This window comes from Falco peregrinus, chromosome 4 (assembly GCF_023634155.1).
Source record: "Falco peregrinus isolate bFalPer1 chromosome 4, bFalPer1.pri, whole genome shotgun sequence".
Lineage (NCBI taxonomy): Eukaryota > Metazoa > Chordata > Aves > Falconiformes > Falconidae > Falco > Falco peregrinus.
In genome coordinates, this window is record NC_073724.1 from 40,677,027 (window position 1) to 40,704,634 (window position 27,608).

The 27,608-nt window shown below is 43.9% G+C and overlaps 1 protein-coding gene across 2 annotated transcripts; it reads right to left on the reverse strand.

The window, feature by feature from the left end:
- Positions 1 to 6,424: 6,424 nt before the first annotated feature.
- NDP (norrin cystine knot growth factor NDP) lies at positions 6,425 to 27,276 on the reverse strand. 2 transcript variants are annotated; one of them, XM_005234491.3, is made up of 3 exons: positions 27,050 to 27,276; positions 15,215 to 15,563; positions 6,425 to 7,453 (listed from the first exon to the last, which is right to left on the reverse strand). In XM_005234491.3, the coding sequence occupies exons 2-3, from the start codon at positions 15,431 to 15,433 to the stop codon at positions 7,226 to 7,228; spliced, it is 447 nt and encodes a 148-aa protein (XP_005234548.1). In that variant the 5' UTR covers positions 15,434 to 15,563; positions 27,050 to 27,276; the 3' UTR covers positions 6,425 to 7,225. The 2 variants fall into 2 exon arrangements, with proteins under 2 accessions (XP_005234548.1, XP_027638352.1); XM_027782551.2 differs by lacking the exon at positions 27,050 to 27,276 and adding an exon at positions 25,976 to 26,405.
- Positions 27,277 to 27,608: the final 332 nt, after the last annotated feature.

Consider the following 27,608-nt stretch of genomic DNA (forward strand, 5'->3'; position numbering starts at 1 on the left):
CAATACCGAGCACCTTTGAAAAATCCCACTCAGAATTAATTTAGTGTTTATTCAATTAAGTATTAATTATGGGATCTCTTTAGAAGAAGAAGATCCCTTACTGTTATTTTAGCAAAGTTTGGAGTATGGTGTCTTAGCTCCCCCAAGCATTGTCCTCTGTAGTTCATCTTCTGATGTATTTTTCCTACAGTTACAGCCTGTAGAAAAGAACTACATTTTCAAATATAGTTCCAGAGATCAAGAATGGCACAATTTCTAAACACCATACAAGAATTTTGTGAAAGTGCCAATAATCTCTTTATCAGTACTCTAAAAGTATCAAAACAAGGGTTGGGAAGGCCTGCTATTTAAAAAATGAGACCCATAACAAGCACAGATGAAAGAGTAAATGTAGACATGCAGCTTCATATGGAGTCACCCTGATCCCTTTTATACAAGGAGCAACAGAACTTTATGTCTGGAATATTTATTTGGCTCCAACAAGTGACCACTGGTGTGACTACAGAGAGCTGTATCTGAGCAGTCAGCTGAGGGACTTAGGTGGATTTGGGTGCCTGCTGTGATCAGGAGAATGATGAGTGATGCAGGCCACCTACTTGATAAATTTTGTCCCTCTTGCAAACAGTGGTGAAAGACAGCTGCTTTCCAAGAGCAGCAGAGAGGGTCTAGGAGAGGTCTTTGCTCCTCTGCAGCTACCAGGCTCTCAGGGAGTGGTAGAAGGCTGGGAAACTGAAGAGACATGCCTGTGAAATAGAGCCTTGTTTTGTGCACATATGTACATATACATGTACACAGGAGTATAACAAAAAGATGGAGAGTTATTTCTAATAGTACCAAACTGCTTCTTACTAAAGCTATGTGGCTGATTGCTGTTGTGAATGTTTGACTTCTGCAAAAGCATGTTTACGTCATTTTCAAGTACATCATTTCAATACTTGAAATAGTTTCAGTGCATTTTCAATACTGTTTGTGTGAATTCTGCAAATCTAATTTCCAATACACTCAGATACCTACCTGGAACATTTTTGGCCTCAGAATTTCAAACAGAAATCTCTCTGACCAGCAGAGACTCTGCCTTTCCTACAGGGGCTACCTGGAAACTCGCATCTTCATAAAACCATTTGGCATACAGAAAACTCAAGTCCAAAGAGGAGCTTCATTTTTCTGCCAATGCTGAGAACATGCTCAGCTCAATCAAACTCCACTGCATTTACGGACAACTGCTTTGGTGATTTTACCATCTCATTTTTGCACAGCTCCCACAAGAAAACATGCTCACCCAAGACAGTGGAGACTGATTCCAGGCCTTTTTTCACTAGAACAGGTGGTTTGATCCCCACCGGTTACAGAGCTGGGGACTGATGCTTTCAGGGGAGAGGACCTTCCACCTCTCTTGCAGAGTATCAATCATTCTGGAGGCAGAACCAGACCCAACAAAGCAGAGTCTCTAGTGCTTAGGGTAGGGAGCTGGGAAAGATGAATCCTGGCACATCACTCCCTGCTGCTGCCCAGATTAATCCTCTTTTTTACACGGTGATTGTCTGCACTACACAACATCAGTGCTAACCTTCATTAGTTTTTGTGCCTGGAAAGACGCAAAGGAACAGAAAATTATGAGGTCTTGTGATTCTTGTAGAGCTTGGAATAGCAGTTGTGCATCCAAATGAAAACAGCTCTAACTCAGGATTTGCTCCTTAATTCTTCCTAGAAAGAAGATCAGATTAATATATGTAGATTACTTGGGAATGTGATTACCTGATTTTATTATTTCATTTTCATGGGATGTACCATTGGTTAGCATCTAAAGGAAGTATTAATTCTGACTGAGATAAATGATGTTATTTTGTCTTTTCATACATATTTTTGATTCCTAGACTGCTCCCAAATGGTATATTAAAAAAAAAAATTAAAAAGGCTAACCAAACAATTTTGAAATATGCATTCTTGGTGCAGGCCAAACAAGATTACTTAATCTCATTAGTGAACTCTGATATTTTGTATCTTGATGTACATAAAGCATCTTCTTCATATCATAGAACCACCAAGAACCATTTTCTGTGCATTAGCCTGCTTACAGACATAGTTTGCAGACTAGGGATTACGTGTCCTCTCTCTTTTGAACCATAAATAAAGATGGTGACCCCTTGCTTGCAAATTAAAAGGGATAGACTCACTATCTGGATTTCCAACTAGCTTCCTTGTATACCTGCAACACAGCAAACTTAACTGGGTTGCTACTTTCCCACATTGCTGCACTTTTGTAAGAGTATCTGTCTCAATACCCGTTAGCAATAATGCGATCTATCTCAGAAGGCTGTCAGCCACTTTTACCCTGGATAGAATCTTTTTTATTTTTTCGAAAGCCCTTATATTTGAAACTACAGAGTCAAAGAAAATAATACACACACTCTCACCCCCGACCCCTTATGATGATCTTTTTAATGGCATTTGGATTTTTAAAAAATACTTATGGCCCAAGTTAGAGGAAAAATTCCTTGCTAAACAGAACTGTGTTTCCTAGAGGGTTTAATCCTGTTTCAGACAAATTCAGTAAGAAACCACTGTCTTTAGACATGTAGGACTATGCACTGGAAAACCACTCACCCACAGAAGGGAGCTCAGAGGCATCTCTTTTCTCACATGAGGTGCTAAGAACCGAGGCTGGACACACAGAGCAGCAGAGCATCAGATTGTTCCTATGAGACAGTAACCTCTCCCCTTTTATTTCTCTTCTCTTTCACAAAGATATTCTGTTTGAAAGCTACACAGTCCTGCCTGAGTTTCAGGGCTTCATGGTAGGTCTGCAAGGACTTGATGAACGGGTCTCAGCTAAGGCTCATGTGAAGGCCCAGCACAGGCTGTCGTGTACCGTGGACATCAGCAAGCTTCACTTCTCCGTCATTGCCATAAGCATTTTGTCAGCAGCTTACAAAAGCCCTGACAAAGGCCACTGAGAGACAGCCAGGCTTGGCATCTCTGGTATGGTAGAAGTCCTCCAAGCTCAGATGGCAAGATGAAGTATAGGGGAGGTCAGTGGGGACATACCCAAGAAAGCAGCGAGTTCTTCAGTTTAAGATTCATATAAAGCTTGAACCAGCAAACTGTTTTTGTATCTCTACAGCTTTAAGTGCTTAACAGACCCACTGAAGCTGGGAGCAGAATAACTAAAATTTGCTAGGTCATGGGCTCTTTTATTCCGGAAAAACACTGATTATTTCTGATAGGCACAAAATGCAGTGGCATTATAAGGCTTTTCTTACAATCAAAGGGTACCAGCAAAGGTTTAGTGTTTCCCTCTGGTCTCTGAGTACAGGCAATCCACCTGACACAGAACACCACCACTGCAGGGACAGCTGGCTTTCAGAAGTAAGCCAAGCTGGACTCAGTTAATCAAAAGAAAAGAGGGCATAGGGTAGTGACAGCCGAAAGTCTCAGCAAACCACAGGATGATCACAGCTGAACCAACCTTTCTGCAAGGGAAGATGGTGCATCAAGGGTGAGATGCACTGACAGGAGAAAAGGACAAAGCTTTCTTATTCAAGTCCCAGCGAGAGAATGCTTTAGGAAAAAAATAAGCCCCACAACATTATCTGGACAACTAGACATTGCCTTCACTGTTGTTTAGTTCAAGAAAGCCTTACACAGTAGTCTGACTTGAAAAACAGAGCTTAAGTATCCAGAGGGGTGTCAAGCTAAGAAATCAGGAAGCATTTCATCTCTGAACACCATTTAGACTCTTTCTCAGCATGAGGCATATCATGTAGTTTTCACCTGAAGCCTCATTTTCTTTTGCTTCAATACACTGCCTGAATTTTAACAAGGGTGGCACTTGTGTTCTTCATTCAGCACTTAGTTGCATAATATACTGATAAAAAAGTTTCAAAATATGGATTTATAACCAACGTTGGGGCATTTGGTTTTGAAGAATAGCTCCTCCTTTTCTTAAATGTTAATATGAAGATTGTCTAACAAAGCCAAAATGAGAATTTTAAAGTGATTCATTGCTTAATATCCAGTTCTAGCTGTTTACAAGTATGTTTTGTCTTGTCATTCATAATTTCTGTTATATTCCTTCCATGCATTTATTCAACTCAACAGTTAAATTAATGTTGAATTCACCTCAACATTTATGCCTGGCAACAGCCTTTGCGGTCACAAGGCGATGATTTCATTAGAGGAACCAAGCAAATGTGGAAGGAATGTGGGGTGTGAGAGGGGAAAAAAAGGTTTTGTTGAAACACAAATATCTCCTGTGAGACTGATTTGAGCAATTATAGCTCTGGCACCGTGATAGCAAGGGGATGTGGGAATAAATACCAGCCAAGCTCTTGTCTTGCTATAAATATTTTCTTTTTTGCTAATTCAGCTCAGGCGTGGTCTCTGCTTAAACCCCTCCTCTCTCCTTACCAGAGGACTGTGATTGGGGCCATGCTGCTCTGCCACATTCTGTCCAGCCAGCAGAGCCACTTGCAGCCATACAGAAGTGCCACCAATCGTCACCTGAATTTCACATCACAGCCCCCAGCATCCCATTTTTCACCAGCAAAGGAGGCTAGTAGCACGACTGGGGGGGATGTGATACTGGATATAGCAATTACCCTTCAAACATTCCCCATTCCTTAGATAACTGCATAGCATTGTTTGTGCGCAGCAATCTCTATACTCACACTTACAGGTCACGCGTATTTCGCAGTATAGTTATTTGGTTATCATAGGTATTGTTGGTGTTTTGGGTAAGGACTGGAATTTTCCATATATAATTAACAGTAGGGAGTGGTGCTTTTTTGGATACTGGGATTTTTAGATGCTGGAGGTTGAAAGAGAGTAGAAAAGAGATGCACATATGAACTTTCTTATAAAGTAGTCTGGTGATAATGCCTGGCTCACCCTCCCTTCACTTGCCTTTTGATGTTCAGACCATGCATCAAATGTGAGAAGAATGACTGACAGTGCTGAAACAGTGTGTGGTATCTAATGAGCTCAGTGGGGCTCATTACTCCCAGTTTTGACATTTTAGTCTAAATCCCTCAGTTTCTAACAGTTTAATTCATCCTTTTGTTTGCCCACTGCTCTGTGTTGTTAAAAACTGGCCACCTCCAAGTCATCTCCGAAAGACAGACAGTCCTTCCCGTGTATCACAAACCTCTCTAACTGGTGTCTGTGGGTATACCTGTCCCCCATTGCTTTCTACTACTGACTGCCGTCCTGCTCCAGAATTTGGCTTGCAAGGCCAGTGCCTGTCACCTGCCCACCTTCACATCCCATACGTACTCGCCATGAGGAGGCAGTGGCAAAGGAATTTGGCTTGGCCCAAGCAGCCACAGTAGCCACTGCACAGACCACAGCACGACTGCTGTCCCTGGCAGACCCTGAGGATCCCCTGCCTCGAGCTGCTGTGCATGGCATTTGCTGCAGACAGACTGGATGGTGCTGAACAGATGGACCGAACACTGCGCTTGGATAGAACTTCCCCTCTTTGCTATGGAGCCCTAGCAGACATCGGTGTGCAGGGGAGCATCTCCAGCCTGTCCCAGAGAATAACCATGGTGCTATGCATGTGGGTGCTGCTGAGCACATGAAGCCATGAAGATGACTTCTATCAAAAAAATGGCTTATGAACATCACAGACATATTGCTGACTGACTGGGTATACTGCCATTTAAAGAGACAAGAAATGTAATATAAAAACTGTCAGGTTGTTTTCTTGCAGTCAAAAGAGACTATGACTGAACTTTCCTAAAACCTCATGTTAATGGAGGAGGGACAGATTTTCTCTGCAAATACCAAATACCATTCCAAAACTTGGGATCCTTTATTATTTTGAGATCCTTTCACCCTAGCAATCACTATAATTCATTCAGCTCCTCAAGGCATTTATTTCTGCAACGATCCTACACGTGAAAGCAGTTCATGGCCTTGCTTGCTTCTTACAGAGAAGTGCTGGCTACTCTCTTCTGCAGGACTCCATAGCTCTGATGCCCTGACTGTGGGACACCTTCACCTACAGGTGAGGTCTGGTCTTGCACTAACCCCACCACAGCCTCCGACGTCCTTGTGTATGCACAAAGGATGCATGGGTGTATGGACCAGCCAAGAGCTGTGCCATTTCCTGAGCAGCTGCCAAACTGGATGGTGAGTCCACCAGGACTCCAGGTAGCAGGTCACTAGGTAAATCGAGATACAGTCTTTGTGATTGACTGAGTGATGCTGGGACTCAGGCTCTGCCTTAAACTTCCTATGGGCACCTCAGCATGATTCCCCTGTTTTGGGGATTGCCTGTCTTTAAAAGGCAAAGTGGTACTCACTCCATGGCCTAAGAGGTGTAGATGAAAATAAGTCCTAGGCTTGGTCATTGTTTTGGTGGCTCTGGCTCTGTACATCAACAGGTCTACTCAAGTTAAGAAAAGACTCCATTTAGCACGTGTCATTTTAATCTTTGATTAGTCTTTATCATTTGAATAATGACTTTTGTGACAGATGTGATGTGTCACATTTCCAGGCCTTTAGAGGGGAATAATGAGTTTCATGACCTTTCACTTCTCAAGAGTTGCTCAGCCACTGAACTCTGATGCCGCACACTGCAAATAATAATTTCAGCTGGCTAGGGCTGGGTAATCCCAGCATGACATTTTATATCCAGTTCACTTTTTAATGATTTATTTGTAATTTCTGCTAAACCACAGTTAAAGTTATCCAGCGCTTGGCTGCTAGATCAGTAACAGATAACCCTTGCCAACAACACAGTTTGTTTTGAAGGCCAATATAACTAGGAGACTGAGTATAAGTTGATAGGTTAAGAGGTTGTATGTGGGAACTGATGCCCATCCTCTGTCCGAACGCCAGCTTCCAGAGCACAGTGCTGTCGTCCCTCTGGCCTTCCTCTCGTTTCCCCTGCTGCCCGTGGCCTAAAGTAAAAGCACCTCTCTGTAGTCAGAGCTGAGCCTGAAAAAGAAGAAACTGACAAAAATACCCTTTCAGAAAAAAAGAAAGGCTTCTTAAAAACAAGTCCTCGTGCTTTTGCCTTTGTCGCAGCCCACACTTTGGTACTGGCACCATCCAGGGCCCTGGGATACTTTACACTAGCTCTCAGATCCAATCCAGCCTGCTTAGTCCTGTCCTCGCTGCAATCGTACGCTGGGAGAATCGGCCTCACCTTGGATTACTTCTTGGGAGCCTTCCCCAACACCAGCACCCCAGTCCCCTCTCAGCTGTGGTAGGTACATCCCTAGGAGTTGCACTCCTCACAGTGGCAGGAGAGGATGTAGCGGTAGGTAGCAGTGAGCCGCATGCCCCCCGAGCATCGCAACCGCATGGCCTTCAGCTTGGAGGTCTGGGGCCGGCAGCAGTGGCAGGTGGAGCGGAAAGGCTGCTTCAGGACGGTGCTGAAAGAAACCATTGGCTCTGAGCGCGACGTCTGGCTGCAGCGCCCTTCACAGCGAGCCAGCAGCACCATCTGCGAGGGAAAAGAGATGGATTAGGAAACACGCTCCCATGGCTGCCAGCATGCAGCTAACACCAGCAGATGGGTACCTCCTTCCAGTCTGGCTGGTCTTTCTTCACTTGCTACATCTCCCCACCTTGGCAAGGGCACCCAGCCCCACACAGTGCATTGCCCCTGAGCTGTGTATGAGAGAGCAGAGAAGGTGATATGGGCAGGAGGAAAAGCAAGGCTTCTCCTGGAGTCCCAAGCACCAACACCAGCAAGGACTACAGGGCCTGGTTTTCTGAATGCTGACCTCGGGGCTCCAAATGATCCCAGCAAGCCCTGCTTTGCAGGCATGGTGAATACAACTCTGATTTGCTGACCCCAGATTTGTGGCAGCTGGACCCTTAAATCATCAGCTAGACTGATATTTCGGTTGGATATTTTCCAGTGTTTTGACTGTATATACTAGTGATCAGCAGAACTGGTCCTGAATGTCTCAAATGTTTTAGATACATAAACATATAAAGCAGAAATATAAAGATGATGCTCAGTTTATTGCTTCTAAAGAACTAAGTCCTTAGCTCCCTCCTTTTACAAAGATCACCTTGAATTTGTATTTACATTTATATACATGCGTGTGTATATATATAATTGCATCAGTTATATCTGTATAAAATGCACTGCATAGCGTAAGGCAGTGAAAATGTGAAGAAGATGAACTCATTGCTAGACATGAGGGTTCACTAGTGAGATTTTCCAAAAGCAATGCAGGCTCCATGGTTGTTCTCCTCCTGAGTTCACTGTTTAAGCTGTGACAAAAACAAGGTAACTTGCACAACAGGAGGCACTATGAAAGGAAAGCCCATGGGAAGTCACCTAATCCCCTCCCCAACAACCCCTTTTTGAGCAAAGGAGCTGGGCAGAATCTCCTAAGCTCTATATAAAGCATGGAAAGGATCTTTTAAAGCTCAGGAAATTATGTGGTTAGAAATAGCTGTTACCACCTTGGTAACAGGTGAGTGTTGGACAAGTTTGGACAAACTCTTATACCTCCATGGAGAATGAAATATTAAGCCCATATCAGCTAATTCTGCTGAGCCAACACAAATTTCAAACCAACTTATTGTATCATCCAAACAAGTGCAAAATGTGGCAGAGGTGAGAAAGAAGGCAGTAAAACAGTCCTAAGACTATCCTATAACCAAGGAAGAAAAGTACCTTTTAACCATGCTGCACATATCTTATGGTTTTTTCCAGACAATCTCAAAGGATAACTACAGATGTGACAGCAAATATTTTACATTAAACCTTTTTGAGCTTCTTTGGCTACAAATGTTCAACCAGCTGCAAATCTCCATGTCTTGCAAGCAGACATGTCAAATGTTTAATTTTCTCTAGTCAGTCATGAGGAAAGACGAGAAAGAGAGAGAGTATTCCTGGTATCAAGTAGGAAATACCAGCACTGCCTTTGCCCATGGGAAAGGCACAGATCATCCATTGTACAGTGCTTAAAAATCACTCTTCCAGGAGTACTTGCATGCTAAATAGTTTGCTTGCAAATGCATTAATATACTGTATTAATACATTAACAACTACACTTCCATTCAACACAGACAGATCACAAGGAAGATGTCTTCACGAGCTGATGATCTGGGGTTGGTACCATCTTGTTTCTAGGTTTATGTTACTCTCCGACAAATTTGCCATCCTTCATGATCTGTAGCATAAATGTATGGTCCCCTTGCTGTGATGCAGCAGATTCATAAGCAAATTCACATCAGCTGTTAGTACTAATATGGTGGGAAGGAAATTTCTGTGTACTGTTGAGCCACACCCTGGCTTTAGACATATCAGCTACATCAAGCTCCTTAATACCAGTGTCTTTAGTGTATACGAGCACAGGTAAAGGAACAGTCGTTACAGAGTTAGCACTCCATTACTGACAAATAAAGATCCATTTTTTTCCCCTTGGAAAAACACTTCCCACAGTGGCAGGCAGGCAGCTGGTGAAGGGCTACACAGGTATCATATCCTGCATGTATTGCAAAGGAAAGACAGCAGACTGGGACATTTAAAACAGTTAGTTTCCTTCCCAGCATCTCAACAGCTCTTGTTAGGTCCCCCACGTTAACCAGTTCACCAAACTTCGTCACAGGCTATTCCCAAGCTGAAGGAGAGGGTGAAGAGCAATCCAACAGCAAGTGGCAACTGCTTGAAGGTTGCAAAGACAACGGAGCTAAACTCTCCTCAGGGGTAGCAAAAGCGGGCTGTCCAACAACCACAAGTTGCTTTTTGGGAGGTTCAGAGACCTCCAGAGTCTCTTCAACCACCATTTCATTGATTCTGTGATTTCAGCCCAAATATGACAGCACACACTACTGTATGGTGGAGGTGATTTCTAGTGAGTCATGATTGCATATGATTTCTAACAATTTCTGTTCCTTCTGGAGCTGGAACAGTTAGTCACTTCTGGTACTGTTACCCTAAGCACGTTTTATGGCACACATCTGCTCCTGTATTTGCAGGTACTTTCAGAAATGCCAGGAAAAAAAACCCCAAACATCCAAGAAACAGGATTAAGGACTACACAAGAGTTGCAGCAGTGTAATTATAGGGTAGAATTATCTGGTGTGCCAATATCTGTGTCTCAATACATTTCTTATGAATAGCAAGCTTTCTAATGCAAAACCAGTCAGTATTTCTTCAGTGTGCAACTGCATTTATAATTGCTTAGCAAACCTTGTCTTTAAAAGCATGTTTTAGTCTGTGGAGAATCCCTTTAATTTCAAATTTTGCAGGCTATATAGGCTTTCATAAGAGTATGGTCAGTATTCATATCAAGTAAAACTACACAGTGTTGATTTTATGCCCTGTTTTTGGATGACAGTGTAAACTTTTACAAATGGCACAGCACCATGGGTATCAAGTTACATTTGCAGGATAAAAAATTTTCAGACTTCCCATTTTGATAGCTCTCTAAACTTCTGGGCTAACCTGAAGTCCTCAGCAAAATTTAACCTCCTCCTCCTCATAAAGCTGGAACAGCACCAGTGGATTCTGGCAGGTGTGCAAATGAGCTGGAAATAGCTTGTACTTTAAAAGCTTTGCTTTGCCATTTAATCAATAGCACCAGCTGCTTATTGCATCGTATACTATAGCACAATAGAGATTATCGCCTAAATAATTAGTAATGCTATGATGGCATAGCACAGTAATACAGGGGGTGTATATATAGTAAAAACGTGTGGGAATTTTATAATCTGATACGTGTGCCTCTTGGCTCCCCTCACCCCCTGCACATGTGAGCTTGTGTGTGTCACCTTGCGATGCTGGGTTCAGAAGCACGGAGTGCTACAACGTGGGAACCACAGGGGGCTTGAGTGTGTGAGCAGCTGGGGAAGAACAGGTTTTCTTACTTAGAGTCCACAGTCTCATAGGTATCTGGAAGGGCACGAAAGAGGGTAACCTGAGTATGAGGCAGTATTTGACTCTGATCATTCAAGCTATATTCTGGAAATTCAGAAGTTGTAAACTGGTTTGTTAGTAATGGTGTTTGTAGTCCTCTTTTTCTGCACTTCAGCAACAATCTGAGGCCCAAAAGCAGATGGGCTGAGATGCATGAGAACAGACTTTCACACAGTATCCATGGCCTGGCTGCAAACAGGCATTACTGAAGATCTCCTGAGCAACTTCATGAGTAAATATCTTCAGACATTTGCTAAATCTTTCTTTACCTGGTCACTGTCTCTCTGGGATGGATTCTTTAGTGTGAGGCTGTCAGTGGTAGCACATTTCTGGCACATCTAGAGGAAACACTTGTGACAGCCAGTATTTAGGAGACACTGGTTGCAGCAGCGAGGCAATCCAGCACATCGATGAGGACCGGGTCAGGCAGAATCCAATATGGTCAGGAAAGGCAATACCTCATGAGCTGATACAGACATTTCCTTGAAGTCAAACACTATTTTCCAGGAACAAATGACCTCCTTCCATCCCTCTTTTGTGTCTCTTTCATACATTCTTTTACTATAACAGACTATATTTCCAAAGGTTTTGGAAACCTGTTTTCAACATCTGTGTGAGGTCACAAGCAAGAGGGATTTTAATGATTAAATTACACTGGGTGGATGTTTCCAAATGTAACAAAACTACTTCCCATGTGGGTACAATTGGCAGCCTCCACAGAGAAGCATGGTGGACATAATCCTTTTTTAACCAAGACAGACAGCAAACATAATATGTCTTGCGATTTCTGAAGCCATTTTTAACTTCTGTAATTCTATGCTGCACTAAAAGGGAAAACATACAGCGTGAAAAAGGATGGCTCAGTGGAACCAATATATCACGCCAAAAAAGGGCAGAGTTTCTGCTTGACATCAATTGTCAGTCCAAGCTTCACAATGGAAACTCAGTGGAAACAAGAGGTACCACAATTCCCACAGCTACTCCCACAGAACCTTCTTTTTTTTGACTTGTTTATATTTTAACACAATATATATAGGAACAGACATTGCATCTAATTTTCATTAGCAAGTCTAATATTGTTCTGTGTTTATATGCTAGATCCAGAACAGAAGCCATATGTCTACCAGGATGATTCAGAACTCTGAGACCTAAAAAAAAAAAGAGCTTGATTTAACCATCAGAGAGAAGTTTTCTAGGAAATGTCAAAATTACTTTGCTTTGTATGGAAACTGTTTTCATTTTCCAGTTCATGAGGAAGTCCATACAACTCGCGGTATTGTTAAAAAACTGTTCTTGAAACCATTGTGGAATTTGGAAAGCCAAGAGACGTGATAATAATTTCAAACATGATTTCCATTAAAGGCTTGATTTAAAAAAAGTCACTGACATTTTTGCAGTCAGTTACAAATGTTTATGTCAACAGCTTTTTTTCTCAATATGGTTTTCATTACAATGCATTCTGTGTTCTCATTTCAATCCGTTCCACTCTCCTAAAGGCCTGATTGCCTTTCTGTGCCATTAGGGGTGTCAAGAAATTGTGCTGTTGCTGGGTTTCCTTCCTTCCTTCCTTCCTTCCTTCCTTCCTTCCTTCCTTCCTTCCTTCCTTCCTTCCTCCCTCCCTCCCTCCCTCCCTCCCTTCCTCCCTTCCTTCCTCTTTTCTTCAGAAAAGTAGCCCCCTATCCAATGTCTGTGGCGGTGAGTTTTAAGAAAAATCCAGAGGATGGTGATGGTGATGGTGGAGCAAGACAGACAGCCACACAGTGAAAGGGCTTTGCTGGGGTTTGCAGAAGTGTGCCAGACCCAGCGGCACATCCCAGCCATTGGGCAACAAACCAACAGAGCCCTGGGCAGGCGCAATTGCAGCTCCGGGGTCACACGGACCAGGGAGCAGCCCACATCTAATACAATTATCCTAAAAGTCTCCACCAGGAGAACCAGCTGAGGACCAAAATCCCTTGGGCTGTATAGGAAGCAATGCCTTAAGCATGTAAGAAAATCAGGGCCAGAGGTGAGGCACAGACTGACTGCAGGGCAGGCAGGAATGTGCGGAGCTACGGGAGGGGGATGCCCGCTGGGGCAGCAGCCTCAGCGCGAGTGCCCAGATGGCCCAGGGACAGGAGAGCTTTGCCGTGGCAGTGGCTGCTGGGGAGCTGGTGGTAATGCGGGCCCAAGCAGAAGCAAAGACATCCTTCTGTGGGTACCTGCTACCTCTGGGGAATAGGGGCAGGTGGGTGATGGCCTGGGGAGAGGAGAGCCCCGGATATGGCAGTCCTCTGCCCTAGGATGGAGAATCCCTGTCCTTCATGCTCCAGGACAGATTTACCTGAGGGGCTGAGATGGGACCTGTTGTGTTTAATCTCTTGTGTCTGAGGCAGTGTGCCCAGGTCAGTCATACTCTGCATTTCTCAATGCCCTAGTGAGGTTGCCACTTGTTACTCATTTGCTCTTCTGGGTGTAGAAGGCCAGAGGAGGATTCTACCCAAAGCTGGAGACCAAAGGGCTTCTGGAGGCTACCTACCATATTGCCTATGCTACGTACCGTAGCTCCTCCTGCTCTCTGGCAAAGCAGCGAGCTGAGAGCGAGAGCCAGCTGGGTGGAGCATTGCCCTCCTGGACCAAACCCTCACGGTAGCTATGCTTCTCAGGTTTAGTAGGTGATCTGAAGTACCCTGAGAGGGGAGGGCTGCTAGCACTCCATACCAGTAAGTAAAACCCCCCCCCACACCTACACTTTTCACTTTTGCCTCTTACTGGAGTCAACTGCAATAAAATCAATATTGCACAAACAGATGCATCTCTGCAGTTCGGTATGTTAATGCTAGATGTTTTTCAGATGGTAGAAGGGTCTAGTCTAGGCTAAAAGCAAACTAAAAGATCTCTCCCGAATCATAAGTAATGCATGATTTACTGTTTGAACTCAGAAGCAGTAGGGCAAAAGTCTCTGATGCCCCACTCCTGTGGATCAGGCATGGTCATGCCAAGCTGGGCAGATGGCACTGCTGTGAGACTGATGTAAGGCAGCCCAGAGTGGGGCTTTCCCCTGTGCCCAGTTCCAAGGCTGCCAGCCCCGCTCTGGTGAGCAGGCTCAGGGCAAGCCCTGCAACAGGCATACAGCCAGGACATCAGACGTCCTGGTGCACAGGGGATGCACAGAGCACCGAGTGGGTCTTATTTTCTGTTGATGGTTCTCTCTGTGCTTTATTTTAAATTTTATGACCTGCTTCTACCTGTGGTATGACCCCCACCCCTGCACTGATCATGGGAAACCAGTAACTCGTCCTGCACACAAAGGCATCTGGTGGTCTCCACAGCCAGTGCTGCATCCATCTGAACTGTGTGGATCCTCTCACCTTGGAAATGCTCCCAGGATCACCACTGCTGGGGTCTGCCATTAGGCAACATCACAGGCAGCCCTCTTGTCCTAAACCCCAGCATGTACCAGCCTCCCAACACTCTTCTACCCAATGCAGGGCTGGCAAAAACATTGACACTGGCATTTGTTCCCTTTTGTTAGTCCAGGGATGTGGGTGCATAAGGCAAAGCCACTTTCTGCAAGACAGAGGGATGGTCCAGGCAGAGACTGTACATCTGAATGCACGCTGGGTTAACTCAGCTGAAATAAATTAGGACAAGACGAAAGGGACCAGCAAGTATCTCCCCATTGTTTATCCCTGTTCTTATTCTCCATGCAATGAAATAAATGACTGTAGGCTACATGTGCAGGCTGCTAAACCATTTTGACACAAAATTTTTCAGGCTTGAAATCTCAAATGAAAGGCAATCTTGTATTTCCTTCTGCTTCTAAGCCCTATAGTAAACATTAAATTGTCATTCTGCATGAAAACAAAGGCCTTGAAACTAAACAGAGAGAAAAGATATTAGCAATGTTTTTCACATGCTTTTTTCATTACCGTTTTACAGCTTGATTCTTTACCTCAGTACTTCGCCCCAAAAGTTTTAAGTTTACGTCTGGATTAAAGACTGCCTTGAAGGAGGGGGTGACTGAGATGATCTAAACTTCCAGACTAACCCATCTCCTTGGCAGTTGAGACCCCAATGTGGTCCTTTGATTCCTTTCATTTACTGCATGTTAATTATACCATTGTGATGTGTTTCTCCTTTTGAAAAGGTCAAAAGAGAGTCAAGATCCTTTCTCTCCAGTCCCAGTTCTGATGCACACACTCAGCTGTCTCTACATCTGTTCGTCTTTGCAACTAGATTTTGTAGTAAGGAATCTGTGCAAAGCAAATAATACAAAATGGCTCATTCTAATAACTCTGCCAATGCAGCATCCTTCTGCAAGAAGGTGAGGGAAGCCCTTACCTTTGAGCTACACTTGTAGAGTGGGTGGCTGATGGAGTCAACGTAGTGGTGCCTCATACAGCGGCTGGGGTCGGAGTCGATCATGAAGGAACTGTCTGTTTTACTATCCGCATCTCCCATCATCGCCAGGAGCGAGAGCATGGAAATCGAAGCTGCAAGTACATGATTTCCCATTGTCAAGGAACTTCTCGCCGATAACAGCAGAGGGAGGTAGAGCATTAAAAAAATTCCAAATACTGGCAGCCAGTTCCTTTCCAGGATGGTGAAAAGTCTGGTTTAAGTGTCTTAGCTGTCATTCTCAAGTTGAAGTTTGCTGAGATTGTAATCCGTCAAAGAATCTCCTGCGTAGCTGGAATAAAAACAACATAAATCATGAGCCTGACCTAAGGGACCTCTGGAGAAATACAGACATGAATAATATTAAGGCACACAGGATTTTTGCTAGCCAAATATATGCTCTGAGTAAGCATCATTCTCACAGTAGATAGAGTATATGGCATTAGGAAAGAGATGTCAAGGCCTTGTTACTTTAAGCATTGCTTTTATTATTTTGCTGGGGAGAACCTTTTGACTTTTAACATCATAAATTGTGCAATGCCAATCTTTTTCATTTGGTGATGTCCCTAATGGGTTCAGCTGAACACTGGTCATTAGTAACACATCAGAGATTTCTGCAAATTGAAAGTACTGTGTATCCACTTGAGGTGTCAAAGGCAGGCAAAGCTAGGCTGCCTCCTGCATTACAAATGGCAATTTCTGGCTTAGGTAGCACACAGAAAGGCTAGGGACAGGTTGAGCCCTACCTCTAGGGGCTACATGTCGGTCTCCTGCAGCTGCTCTGGTGCAGGCACAAGAGGTACCCCCCAGGATGGAGGGATGCTGAAGTTCTAAGCCCAGGTATAAGCAGAGTGGTCCCCCAGGGAGCTTGCCTGAACACCAACCTGCACTGCATGGAGGACTGCATAGGTCTCTGGCTGTCCTGCCCTTCTCCTGATTACCAAACTCACATGCACACAGGTGGGCACGCTTTACTTTCTTACTTGTCAGGCTGCATTTGTCTGTCTCTTCCCTGTTAATTAAAAAGCAGCATCTGAAATATACATTATATTCCACAATATCCAAGTACATCCCAGCTATCAACTGGGAAAAAAATAGGTGCAGTTGGAGTCATGGGGATCTCCACCCAGGCATCTGGATTTCTGATGCTTGTTGGAGATCAGGAGATACCCCAGAAAACAGGCAGAGGACAGCCCCTGAAATGCTGCCCAGAGCTCTGCGCCAGCAGGGAAAGGAGGGCATCTCCCTCAGCTGCTTCATCACAGCCCCTTGTTCCTTCTCGTAAAGCCCATAGTCTCAAATGGGTGATTTAAGTTGGCTTTTACTACAAACAGCTATAGCCTGAAAGAGCTGTGAATTAGCCATCTAAACGAAACTTGATGAAGCAGAGGATAGTCACAAGTAAAGTTAAAAGTGCAAGGACTTTCTGAAGAAACTTATGATAGAACAGTTTCCTGGTCACACAGAAACGCTCCCCCACAGCCTTTCGCCTATCTAAAGAGCTGATGTGTGCCTTTATTGCCTTATACAAGCTGCTTCAAAACTGTTTTCTGCTTTGCTGGCGATCCTCTAAACCGACAGAAACACATCTCCCAAACAGCCTGACATTATGAGGCCTCCCCACCAGAGTGCTTGATGATTTGTGCATTGCTTTATAGCTTGCTCAAACACTTTTGTGAGAGGAGTGCATAGCAGTGAGAAACATTTCCACAGTTCATCCAAGTTGGGAGTCGGGACTTGTTGGTCTGAAGTGGCATACAAAGTCTCACGCTGGGAAGAAATGTAATTAGGGATGCTCTGTGTATTAGACATTTTTTAAAGCCTTTTTTTGATTTCAAGCTATTGTCTAAGTAGGAAAGGAAAAATGATGTGACTGTGGATTTAATAGACAATATATTTGTTTTTTTTCCCAGAATCTGACTTATGACTTGGTATATTTGCCTGAAGCAATGTTTTTCAGTGGATATGGCATTAAAATATACTATGTCTTTGCAGTATAAAAAGCTTAAACAACACAAAACACTTAAGATCTCAGATACTTTTAGGCACAGTCTCATTCATGTTAATAAATATCCCTCCAAACATTTTATCAGGGTGAGAGAGAAATCTCTCAGTCATGGGGGCTGGGACAGACTCCTTCCCAGAAGTGAACTGTAGTGCTCTGGTTCATACAGATGATGCCCAAGGATTAGCTAACAGAAGGAGTGATGCACTTTTTAAAAAACATTTAACCTTTTACCTACATTCTTATTCTTTTTAAAGAGGCTGACCAAAACATGCTGCTTGGCAAGCTCTTTCGCCAACATAGTTAATCAGTATTACACACCCAGTAATTCCCTCTCTGTCCAAATAAATTTATTTGATATTGGACGGTCTCATCTCATGAAATATTACGTCCAGGGATCCCCATTTCCCACTCTCTCTGTCCCACTGTTAATATTGTGCTTCTATATCTTCCTATGGTTTTGATCAGTATGATTTAATACAGTGAGAGAAATCTGGAGTCCTGGCTCGGTTTTCAAAGGCTTATCTCTTTAGCTTTCTTCAGGAAATAATTGGATGACATAGACTCTGCCTCATGAAAACACTCTGAGAAAGCTGGAAAGAAGCAGGGAAAAATGTGAGAAAAGAAAGACTTCTGTACCTTCTTCAGGATAAGCACAGCACAATACAAAAAGTATTAACACTTTCACAGACTTTTAAAACTACCCTGATACTTCTGTGGCAAAGAAATGTAGCAAGCTTTGGTAAAAAAAAAACTTTGAAAGAAGAAGAAAGTACTGTTATCATGTATTTGTTAGTAAAAAGAGAGACCATGGATGTATATGTGGCCCATCTTTTGGGAACAAACTGTACAGTTGTTGATAGGCAAAACGAGTGTGTAGGTATGGGGAGCAGGACTGCAGGCAACACTGGACTGGTTGCACATGCCAGTTTCTCCTGACATACCTATGTGGAGTATACATATACATTTATGTATATAAATTAAGTACATATACCATATATAATTGAGATATGTGGAAAAAAATCTCACAGGGACATTTAAACATACAGAAGTTACTGTGTAGATTTTTGATCATGTAAAAAAGGTCTAAATCTCAGGTGCATCACTATGATGAGATATGTTGACATGACATTTTCTATTTCCAGCTGATATTGTGCAATGGCATTTCACTTTACACTCGCATAGTTTTGTTTTGTTTTTTAAGGTTGTATTCCTTTTGAAATTCCAATTGAAATTATAAAATCCTAGAAAGTACATGATATCAGGAGTGACATATGTAGCTTCCAGTCTATCCTTCTGTCCATATCCAGAAGCAAGTACACCTGTAATGATTTATCATTATAGCTGTAATTCTGATGCCATTTTGTTTCATTTGGAAAATGCACCTTTTAAAATCAAAATTAAAAATTTAACATATATTTTTTTTCTTTTGTTTAAGCTGTTTTTTTCCTCAGTTTATTTTCATGTGAAAACCTGCAGTAAACAGCTCATCTGCCAAGCTAGCAAAAAGGAAGTTAAAATGCTTCCTTTTTACAGCATCCTATAAAGAAAAAGATGCAAACGTAACTTCACATGCTCAGGCTGAAAATTTGCTACAAAAGTATTTGGCCTAACAGTGGATGAATATCACTACTGGCCATTTTTTCAGAATTCACTGATGTGGTCAGTACATGTTTTTAGTAATAGACTTATAGTGTCCTTTCCATATAACTAGTTTTCAGGAATTCATAGAGACATAACATGCTAAAAGCTGTTACAGCTGTTATCTAAAACTGCTACAGCTGTTACCTAAAAACTTCAGGAAAAAATAGAAGATGTCCCAGAGAAAGGCCATATGAGCATGCAATCCAAGACTGTATTGTACACGAACACAGGGGCAGAGTTAGGGTTATTTTTCCAACCTTATGTTGTCATTCACTGCTTTTTGAATACTGAAATAAAGATTTCTTATCATAGTCTTAATATCATTTAGAGCGTGGTGAAGGTTAAGATTTTGTTTTGCTTTAAGGACAGAAGAAAATTCCATCATCTGGAATTATTTAGCCAGTCACTTTGTGAGAACGTAAACAGAAATTCCCTTTTTGCTATGTATCTTGGAAAAAATAAAGAGCTGAGCAATTCTCCAAAGGTCTATTGGATCTGCACCGCTTTTACCCTGGAAGGTAGGAAGGGAGCAATGGAAAAGCTCATTTATGGTGTACTTCTACTTAGCTGTTCCCTGCTTCTGAGCCCCCGGAATTAGGCATGCACGTATGTTCAGCTTGGCCTTTGTTTGCTGATGCATTTTCTATGTTTGAGACTCCTGCTTGATGATGAGGGTACAATTCAAGCCACTCAATGCCTTTTATGTTTTGGAGGCTGCCAAAATCCCGTTGGAGCAGCAGTGTGTATATATAACTAAGCCTGGCCTTGCATGCTGTGCATATTTAGTAAACACAATTACTTGGATCCTACCGTGTGGTTCCCTCATTCTGATTTTGTTATGTAAACAGAAGAGTTGCAAGACTACTCAGTTTCTCCAAACTCCAGCCCTAAAAAAAGTGTTACTAACCATATATGTGTGTGTGTATATATATATATATATATATATGTATGTATGTGTCTGTATTTCACCACTGCTATTCTAACAAAAAAGCCACAGAGGTCTTCATGAGACCAAAATAGATTTCTCAAGGACTTTATCAAGGCCAGAAAGATGACAGTTTGGGGGGTAGGGGGGGTGGGGGGGTGGTGTTGTTCTGCTCCAGGATCTGGAGTGTAGTGGAAATACCTGTGTTGGGTAAACTACACTGTCAGGTTACCCCAGGGTTTGTTCTGCAGGGTTAAACTCCCCACTGCCATGAGAAGGGTCATGAAAGGGACTGGGCATGGGAAGGCAGGGAGGAGCAATCTCTGCCGGAGATATCTTCAGCCTTGGTCATGGTGTAGCACTATCCCCACTGCTGCTGCCTGGCCACCATGCTAGATGTGACCCATGGCAACTCATTGCCAGGATTTCTGAAAAACAGATCTGCTTTCAGGGAACTTGGGGAGCCATTGTTTCTGCTCCTGCAGTGAGTTGCCAAGACCTCAGCTGGGTGGTCGGCTGGGGAGCCCCTGTGTGCAGAGCTGCCCCATGCTTGGCCACAGCTCCCAGATGACAGCAGCAGATGGACTGTCCTTTGGCCAGGGCTACCCTTGTCAAGGGGTATCCCTCTCCCAAAGCCCTGCATTGTTCTGCACGTCCACAGCTCAAGTCTTGCTCCAAGGCCACATCTCGGCTGAGACATTAAACCCCTCCCTGGAGTGGCTCTCCAGCCCTGTGGCCACATGGCATGGTGTGGTCTGTTCCCAGACCTCCTCCAGCCTCCACAGCACTCAGATGGTTTCCAGCCATGCAACCACCCACGGCATGCCCGGGATCCTCTTTGGAAGCACTGTGTGCTATGCAACAAAATTGTACTGGTGACTGTCTTAGCAATTTAGAGAGAACAGTTTATCTAGTAGGAGAGACAACCTAAGAAGCTGTGCCTGATCATGCTTTCTCTTGAATCAGCTCAGAGGCTTTATCAGCTCCAGTGCATGTCTTAGCTCTGCAAATAAATGTAATCATCTTCTCATCTAGTTCTTTCACTGTGGCCATTTCTGTTCCAGCAGTGAAATAGCTGGCCTCCTATATATGCTACCAAAACCCTCGCTCGGCTCTGCAACCGCCTTTCAAAACACCTGACAAAGTCACCGAGCGGCCATGTGGCAGCCGGGAAGCAGCAGGTGAACACAGGGAACACCAGTTGTTTGTGAAATGCCTCCATGCAGCATTTGAACAGGTTTCTTCCCCTCCCGAGACAGGGCAAATACCAAACTAAATATTTTGAGTGAGATCCTTACAGGTCTAAATAAGTGAAATGCTTCCCCGAGGCCTCATTGTGCCAAATGAGGGTTTGCCCTGCTGACATCCAGCTGTGCTGAAGCATATCCCTTTTGACACCAAAGGGAATGTTCTCACGCACCCTACGGGAGCTCCATCCACCCATCACACAGCAGGTTGCAGGGCAGCGTCTGCAAGGGAGTACACAAATAACATGCGCTCCCAGCCAGAGCTGGTGGAAGCTGGTGGACACGAGAAGAGGGGAAGGAAAAAGGCAGTAGAAAGGAAAACAGGCTCAAAAGAAGGGACTTAAGCCTCTTCATCTGGGTGTCCACAGGAGGGAAGCACATCTTCTGGTCCTATGAGGCTGCACTGTCCTACCACCTGCGAGCCAGCAGCTGCAGAGCATTGTCCCATAAAAACCAAGAAGATAAAACAGACGCTACCTCTGCGCAGTCAGAAATGTCAAACATGCTGATGGTAGTTGAGAGAAACTCCTGCACATCATTTTCTGCTGTGGGGCTTCACTAAGTCTTTTAATATTTCAGGAGATGCTGTGACTGTAAATAGAGTGAAAAAAGTAGGAAGACCGCGGTATGTGAGGCATAAGAAACAACACAGTAATTGCAGCACATGTAAGGGAAGAGTGCACCACTGCAAGCACCCCTGGGAGCATCGGCACACACGGGATGAGCACACATGGGACTGGCTCCCCCGGCTTTGCTGGGGCAGCTTGAGTAAGGCCCCCATAAGTGTTCATGCGGCAGGGACCCGGTGCATGAGGTGGAACAAATTAAGCTGAACAGCACTTGAGCTGGCTGAGCTTCCCTTTCCTTTTGAAGTTTCAAAGAATATTTCCAGTCCTTCAGGTAGCTAGGAGAGGGGGAGCTAGCAGCGCCTTCCTGCTAGGCACTTGAAATAACAGACTAGTGGGTACTGCAAGTTGGAGCCCTGCCAGCAGACAGGCACAGGCCAACATGGAGAAAAGGGTTTTAATACCCTCGCAAAGAATAACTACTGGTGGACAAAAGAGCACTTGTATTTTTATTCTTTCCTTTTCCTGCTTCCAGGAAACTTTAAATAGATTGATTAGGGGCATGCATGGGATCTCTCTCTAATGAGCTAGTAGAGCCATTTAATGGTGAGGTGATGCCAGCCTTGGATTCTTTCTTTATTCTTGTGTCTCCCTGAATATCAGCGTAGTCATGGTTTTGAGTCTGGGACAGGAACTGAGAGGAATATAGTTTTCCACTTGCTCATCCAGAGGGTGCTGTATAGGATCACTCCTCAGTGAAGCACCAGGCTCAGAGCTGAGCTGTCTAGATAAGGCTGCCCACCCCTCTCAGGAGGCAAACCAGCAAGGGTGGCTGCTGGCTAAAGTGCAAATAATCCCAGCCAAGCATTAGCTATAGGATTTGCTTCAGTAATTACCTCTACTGTAGTCTTATGACCCAACATAAGGCAAAACGACTCTTGGCCAGATTACAAGTTGCTAAGAGGTCTAGGGCATTCGGGCATGTGTCCTCTACCTGTTGGAGTGTGTTCCAAGCAGGTGGGCAGGTTTTATTCTGTCTTTTATATATTTTCTAGAGAACCCAAAGGACGGCAGTTATCAATAAATATAGGGGTCGGAGTGGGTTTCTTAGTCTTTAATACTAAGCAAAGACATCCCTGCCACAGGGACCAGCAAAGAAGGCTGGAGACAGCACATTATTGAAGGGGATGTGTCCTCTTTTCTGACCCTAAGGGCAAAATTCAGACCACCATCCATATACCTCAGCCTCTGATAATTGGAGAACGTAAATATTTGGCTCATGGTAGCAATTTTCTGTCTTTTAACAAGGGGAACAGCGTTCCCCTAGGTCCCACTCTCTCTGAGCAGTGCTGCTATGACAGTAATGCGATTGTCACTGCCGTGGTATGCTTAACCTTTGCCAAACCAGAGCTGAGGCATTAACTCAGATCCTCAACTCACATGTCTTAAAGGGCAACATAACCTGTGCTGCCTCCGCACTGCTGGACCGATGCAGTTTGCAGCTCAGTAATAATAAGCACATAAATGTGATAAGTGTAAGCCATAACAATGATTGATGCAAACAGAAAAATAAAAAAAGAGAAATCAAAAAATAGCAATGTGGTGGAATTCCTAGGACCAGTGCCTCCATGGCACCAGCAGCCTGCTACCCTGACACCAGCAGAAAGGCTACACTCATCCGTGGCAGAAAGGATCTCCATGCCACGCAATGGAATTCCAGCAAACGGGACAAGGACTGATGGTGTCTGGAAGTGGTAGTGCCACTGCCACCCAGATAATAGTCTGAATTAGATTATGTGAAAAAAGAAGGAATATATAGACAGCCAGCTGCTCAAAGGCTTACTACAACCTTGCTTTTATTGTTCTGCTAAGTTAGAGGTGGGGCATCAGAGGGATTCCTGGCATACCACTACTGAGAAATTTTAATATGTTCCACACTGACACATATAAAAAGGAAATAACAGCTGATCATAGGCAGTGGAGGCTGCAGCATCTCTTCATATGTATGCACAGAAGCATGGGCAAAGTGGGGTGCTCTTGGCCAGGAAGACTCAGGCACTCGAGCTAACCTGACCCAGCTAAACCTTTCTCCTGCCATTGAGCTAAGTTTCAGTGAAAGGGCTGTTGAGTGGAAAGCAAGACAGCAGAAAAAAACGGTGATCTGGGCATGGCTACTCACCCCATCCCGATATACCAGTATACCAGGACATGGAGAAGGGCAGGGGAGCTGAAAGGCTGCACTGATTTAACACTGATGAAAAGAAACACATGTTTACACAACCGACAATGATCCGGTGGAACCAGATATCACAGAGGGCAAAAGTTTAGCTGGGCTCAGCAAAAGGACCTGTTCTGTATGGGAGGGTTACAGTTGCAAGGGTTTTATTTTTAAAGAGTTTTTGGAAGGGTTATAAACTCTCAGGACTCTGAGAGTTCAGTAGATGGGGTTAGGGAAAAATCCTTCACCACAGCAAGTTACCCTGTAGCTGCCTGCCACGGGGTCTGTATGCCTGTCTTTGATGTGGCCACTTCCAGCCACACTGAAGAGGTGGATTGCTCAAATAACATGGGACTGGAGCACAGTCTTGTGTAGCAAAACTTTTCTAAAACTCATAGAAACAAGCCTTTCCTCATACTCAGCAGGTTATTAGAGGCAGAGGAATTTGCAGTATTCATAATGCGACTATCTAATATTTATAATTGTAATTACAATGATAGCAAAGGGGGGGGGGGGGAGAAAGAGCTTTTTTTTTTTTCTTCTTTCAGTTAAAGAAATAATCTGCCAGACTTGATGCAAAAACAAATGTCTCCCTGGTTTCATGCAAGCTTTTCATAGAGTCAGCTCCCTTCAAGGTCCAAAAGCAACCTGGAGCACTTCCTAGCGCATCTGAGAGCAGACAAGCTAGAAAGAGGACACAATCAGCCCCAGGGGAAGTGGGGAATGAAGACAACTCCAGGGGGACTCCCTGTCAAATGAGTCACAGTGGGCACCAATGCGAGCCCTCAAGGAGGTGTTTCGCTTCATTCCCACCTGGGCAAAAGAGTTTTCAATCCTGGCAACTCAAGCAAGCAAGAGCATACAGATGTTATCACAAGCCTCAGTGACATGTGAGTGACTGTTCCAGTGGGGTAGATGGCTTTTGTGGAGATCAGCCATGCATAGGTAGCTACCTGGGGTATTGCTACTGCAAACCGTACACAAGACTATCCTTAACAAGTATCCTGCTCTGCATCGAGGAATCATCAGTGTACATACATCTGATCAAAACCAGGTGCTGTACAAACCCAGGAAACCTACATGGGACACTTTCAGGTAGAGATCAGAGCATGTAACTAGAGTAATCAGCATCAGCCCCTAATTATACCCCTTCAGTAAATCAAATTGCATTTTATTTTGTAAGCTTAAAACATCTATTCCTTCCACGTTTGCTTTTAACTGGAAAAGCTGAAAGCATCTTCTTCTAATACCATATTGAAAATAAGATTTCATTATTCCAACAAAAGCATGTCGATGTATATATGAGTCTTATTGGAACGCCCTGATTCAGGCTGGTAATTACTCACCAAATAGTTGTATTTAGGTCAAGGGAATTATTGATATGTAAAACTGCACACAGATATGAGTAAGGACGCACAGCCTGAGCAAAAGTGAGCATCTTTAGTAATTCAAAAGAAAAAAAAACAATCACAGAAGTCCTAAAATGAAGATGTTCTTTTGCTGAGGGACAAATAACAGCACTGTGATTATTACATCCGCATTTATTGACACCACCAGGCAGCTGAGCTGCTTCTATTAGAAACTAACTTTGCAATGAGGAACTGATTTGAAATCAATTTGTCCCCACTGCTGGTTTTAAATAGTCATTTGCCTGTCCTTTTCCAATGTGCAGAGTTCTCACCTCTCAGCCACGGGGACAGTTACAAAGCTTTAGGAACTGATAGTAACATTTGACATATAGGAAACAATTTTTCATCTTTAAAGAGCTGCAGAAACCTTAACAAGTTACTTGTCATGCCATCTGTCCCAGGCAGAAACAAGTAAGATGTCTTATGGGGAGGTTATGGGAGAAATGTAAATGAACTTGAAGGGTAGGATAAGAAATCTGCCTGTCAGTCCCACAAGTCGGTCCACACACAGCATCTTGCAAATTCAGATTTGCCACAAGAAAATTACCCCCCTCCCCCATCACAAACTCTGGGCGAGCCTGCTTTACTGACACTACAGCAGCAGATTGGTCTTCACATGGATCACCTTTGTTCCTCTGGTTTTTGCTGCAGACCCATTCCTGTGAACTTTTATAGGATTAATTTACTCACCTGAATCCTAGCAGGGAGACGGGGCTTTCTTCCTCAGCCAGGCTCTCTCGGAGCAGTGTCCGTTCCCGCGCCTTGCAGCTACACTACACCGACGCTTTATCACTGGGCTCATAACAGTGAAACTCTTCTTTTGTGCCAAAGACACAGAGAATAGTTATGCTCGTGCCTCTGACGCTGATACACAGTGGAATGATCTGCCAGCAAACAAGGAGAGCCTCCCTCTCTCCTTCGGCAGGCAGTCTGGGGTTCTGCAGCATCCTCCCGTGTCAGCTACCGACTGCACAGCCACGCTGCATTACGTGTCGTGCTGACGGGGTCGGCTACCTACTAAATATACCGCTCGGCGTTTCAGCAAAGGCAAACACCGTGGCTTTCCTCACAGGTTTCAGCCAATCAAGAATGTATGTTAAATCTGTCCTAATCCATAATCAGTGCTGCCCAATCCATAAGAAAGCTTTCCAGAAGTTTGGATAAATAATAATGTGCAAATTCAGAGTGCTCCTGCGAAGCATGACACACAAAGCTAGAAATAAATATTGCCTGTTGTTTCAAATTATTCTAAGCACTCTGGCAGATGACTGGCAAGAGAACAGCATGCATAAGTAGTGATAAAAGTAAACAGTCCAGCTTTAAACTAGCAGGCTTGCCTGTGTTCATACAGCCCTATTGTAATGGGACAAAGAGGGTGCTGCCGATACCGGCGCACTCTCGGTGAATTCAGGGCAGAGTCCAGCATGCCCATTCACTCCAAAGCCATACCGCTAGGACCAGCACAGAGCTGCAGACATGAGCCCGGCACATGCACAAGAATAGGTGTTTAACCAAATCACTCAGAAGCGCACTGGGCTGCCTATCTGATTGCATACAGGCATCCTTCAGGCAGGACATGTTGTTAAATATGCAAGGGTAAGAAGGAGACACAGGTACTAGAGCTGTGTCAACTCCGTATCAATATATTTTAATTTTTAAAAATGGTACAAGGACAACATGTGTTTGTCAGATAGAGAGATCAAGCACTCAGTTTAAGTCCATGTAGTATGCAAAATCTGAAGGATCTCTTATTTGTGTGCTTACCTTTGGAAAATGCACTGCTCCTTCCTCCCCTCTAACTCTTCGGAGAGCTAAAAAGAGGTCCTGTTACTTCCAAATGCTTTTGTTCTTCTGTCCCTCTGTCACATGGCTTGCCTTTTATATTTGCAACACACAAAAGTTAGGGCTGTTGTTTAAGAGGGAGAGGGAGAGAGAGAGAGGGAATGTCAAATGGAAAAGTGCCATTGCAGTCATATATCAATCAGGGCAGCGGCAGCAGCAGCTCGCTGGCAAATGGGAATTCCACAGAAATGTGAAGCTCTTGTTATCTGAGAAATCACAAAACACCACCAGCCAAGCTCCCTCAGCAGGGACTTCTTATTATTGGCAAGCCAGGAAATAGAAGGAAATGTAGGCGCTTTTTTTGTTGTTGTTATTGTTTCGGATCTGAAGATACGTACGCTGTGGCATATGTAAGCCAGTGGAATATAAATTCTGAATCAAATTCCTTCCTAAACAAATGCATTGCGTGCAACATAAAGCAAACCACTGAGAAGCAAGGTAACAGAGCTAACTGAAGAATCTGAAAGTAATGATTTAAAAA

What these genes read in the sequence shown, in the direction of transcription:
- NDP (XM_005234491.3), bottom strand. Translation starts at nt 15,433, where the DNA reads ATGCTCTACCTCCCTCTGCTGTTATCGGCGAGAAGTTCCTTGACAATG. An exon ending in TCTACAAGTGTAGCTCAAAG is followed by an intron (nt 7,454 to 15,214) that starts GTAAGGGCTTCC and finishes TTTCCCTCGCAG; the next exon opens with ATGGTGCTGCTGGCTCGCTG.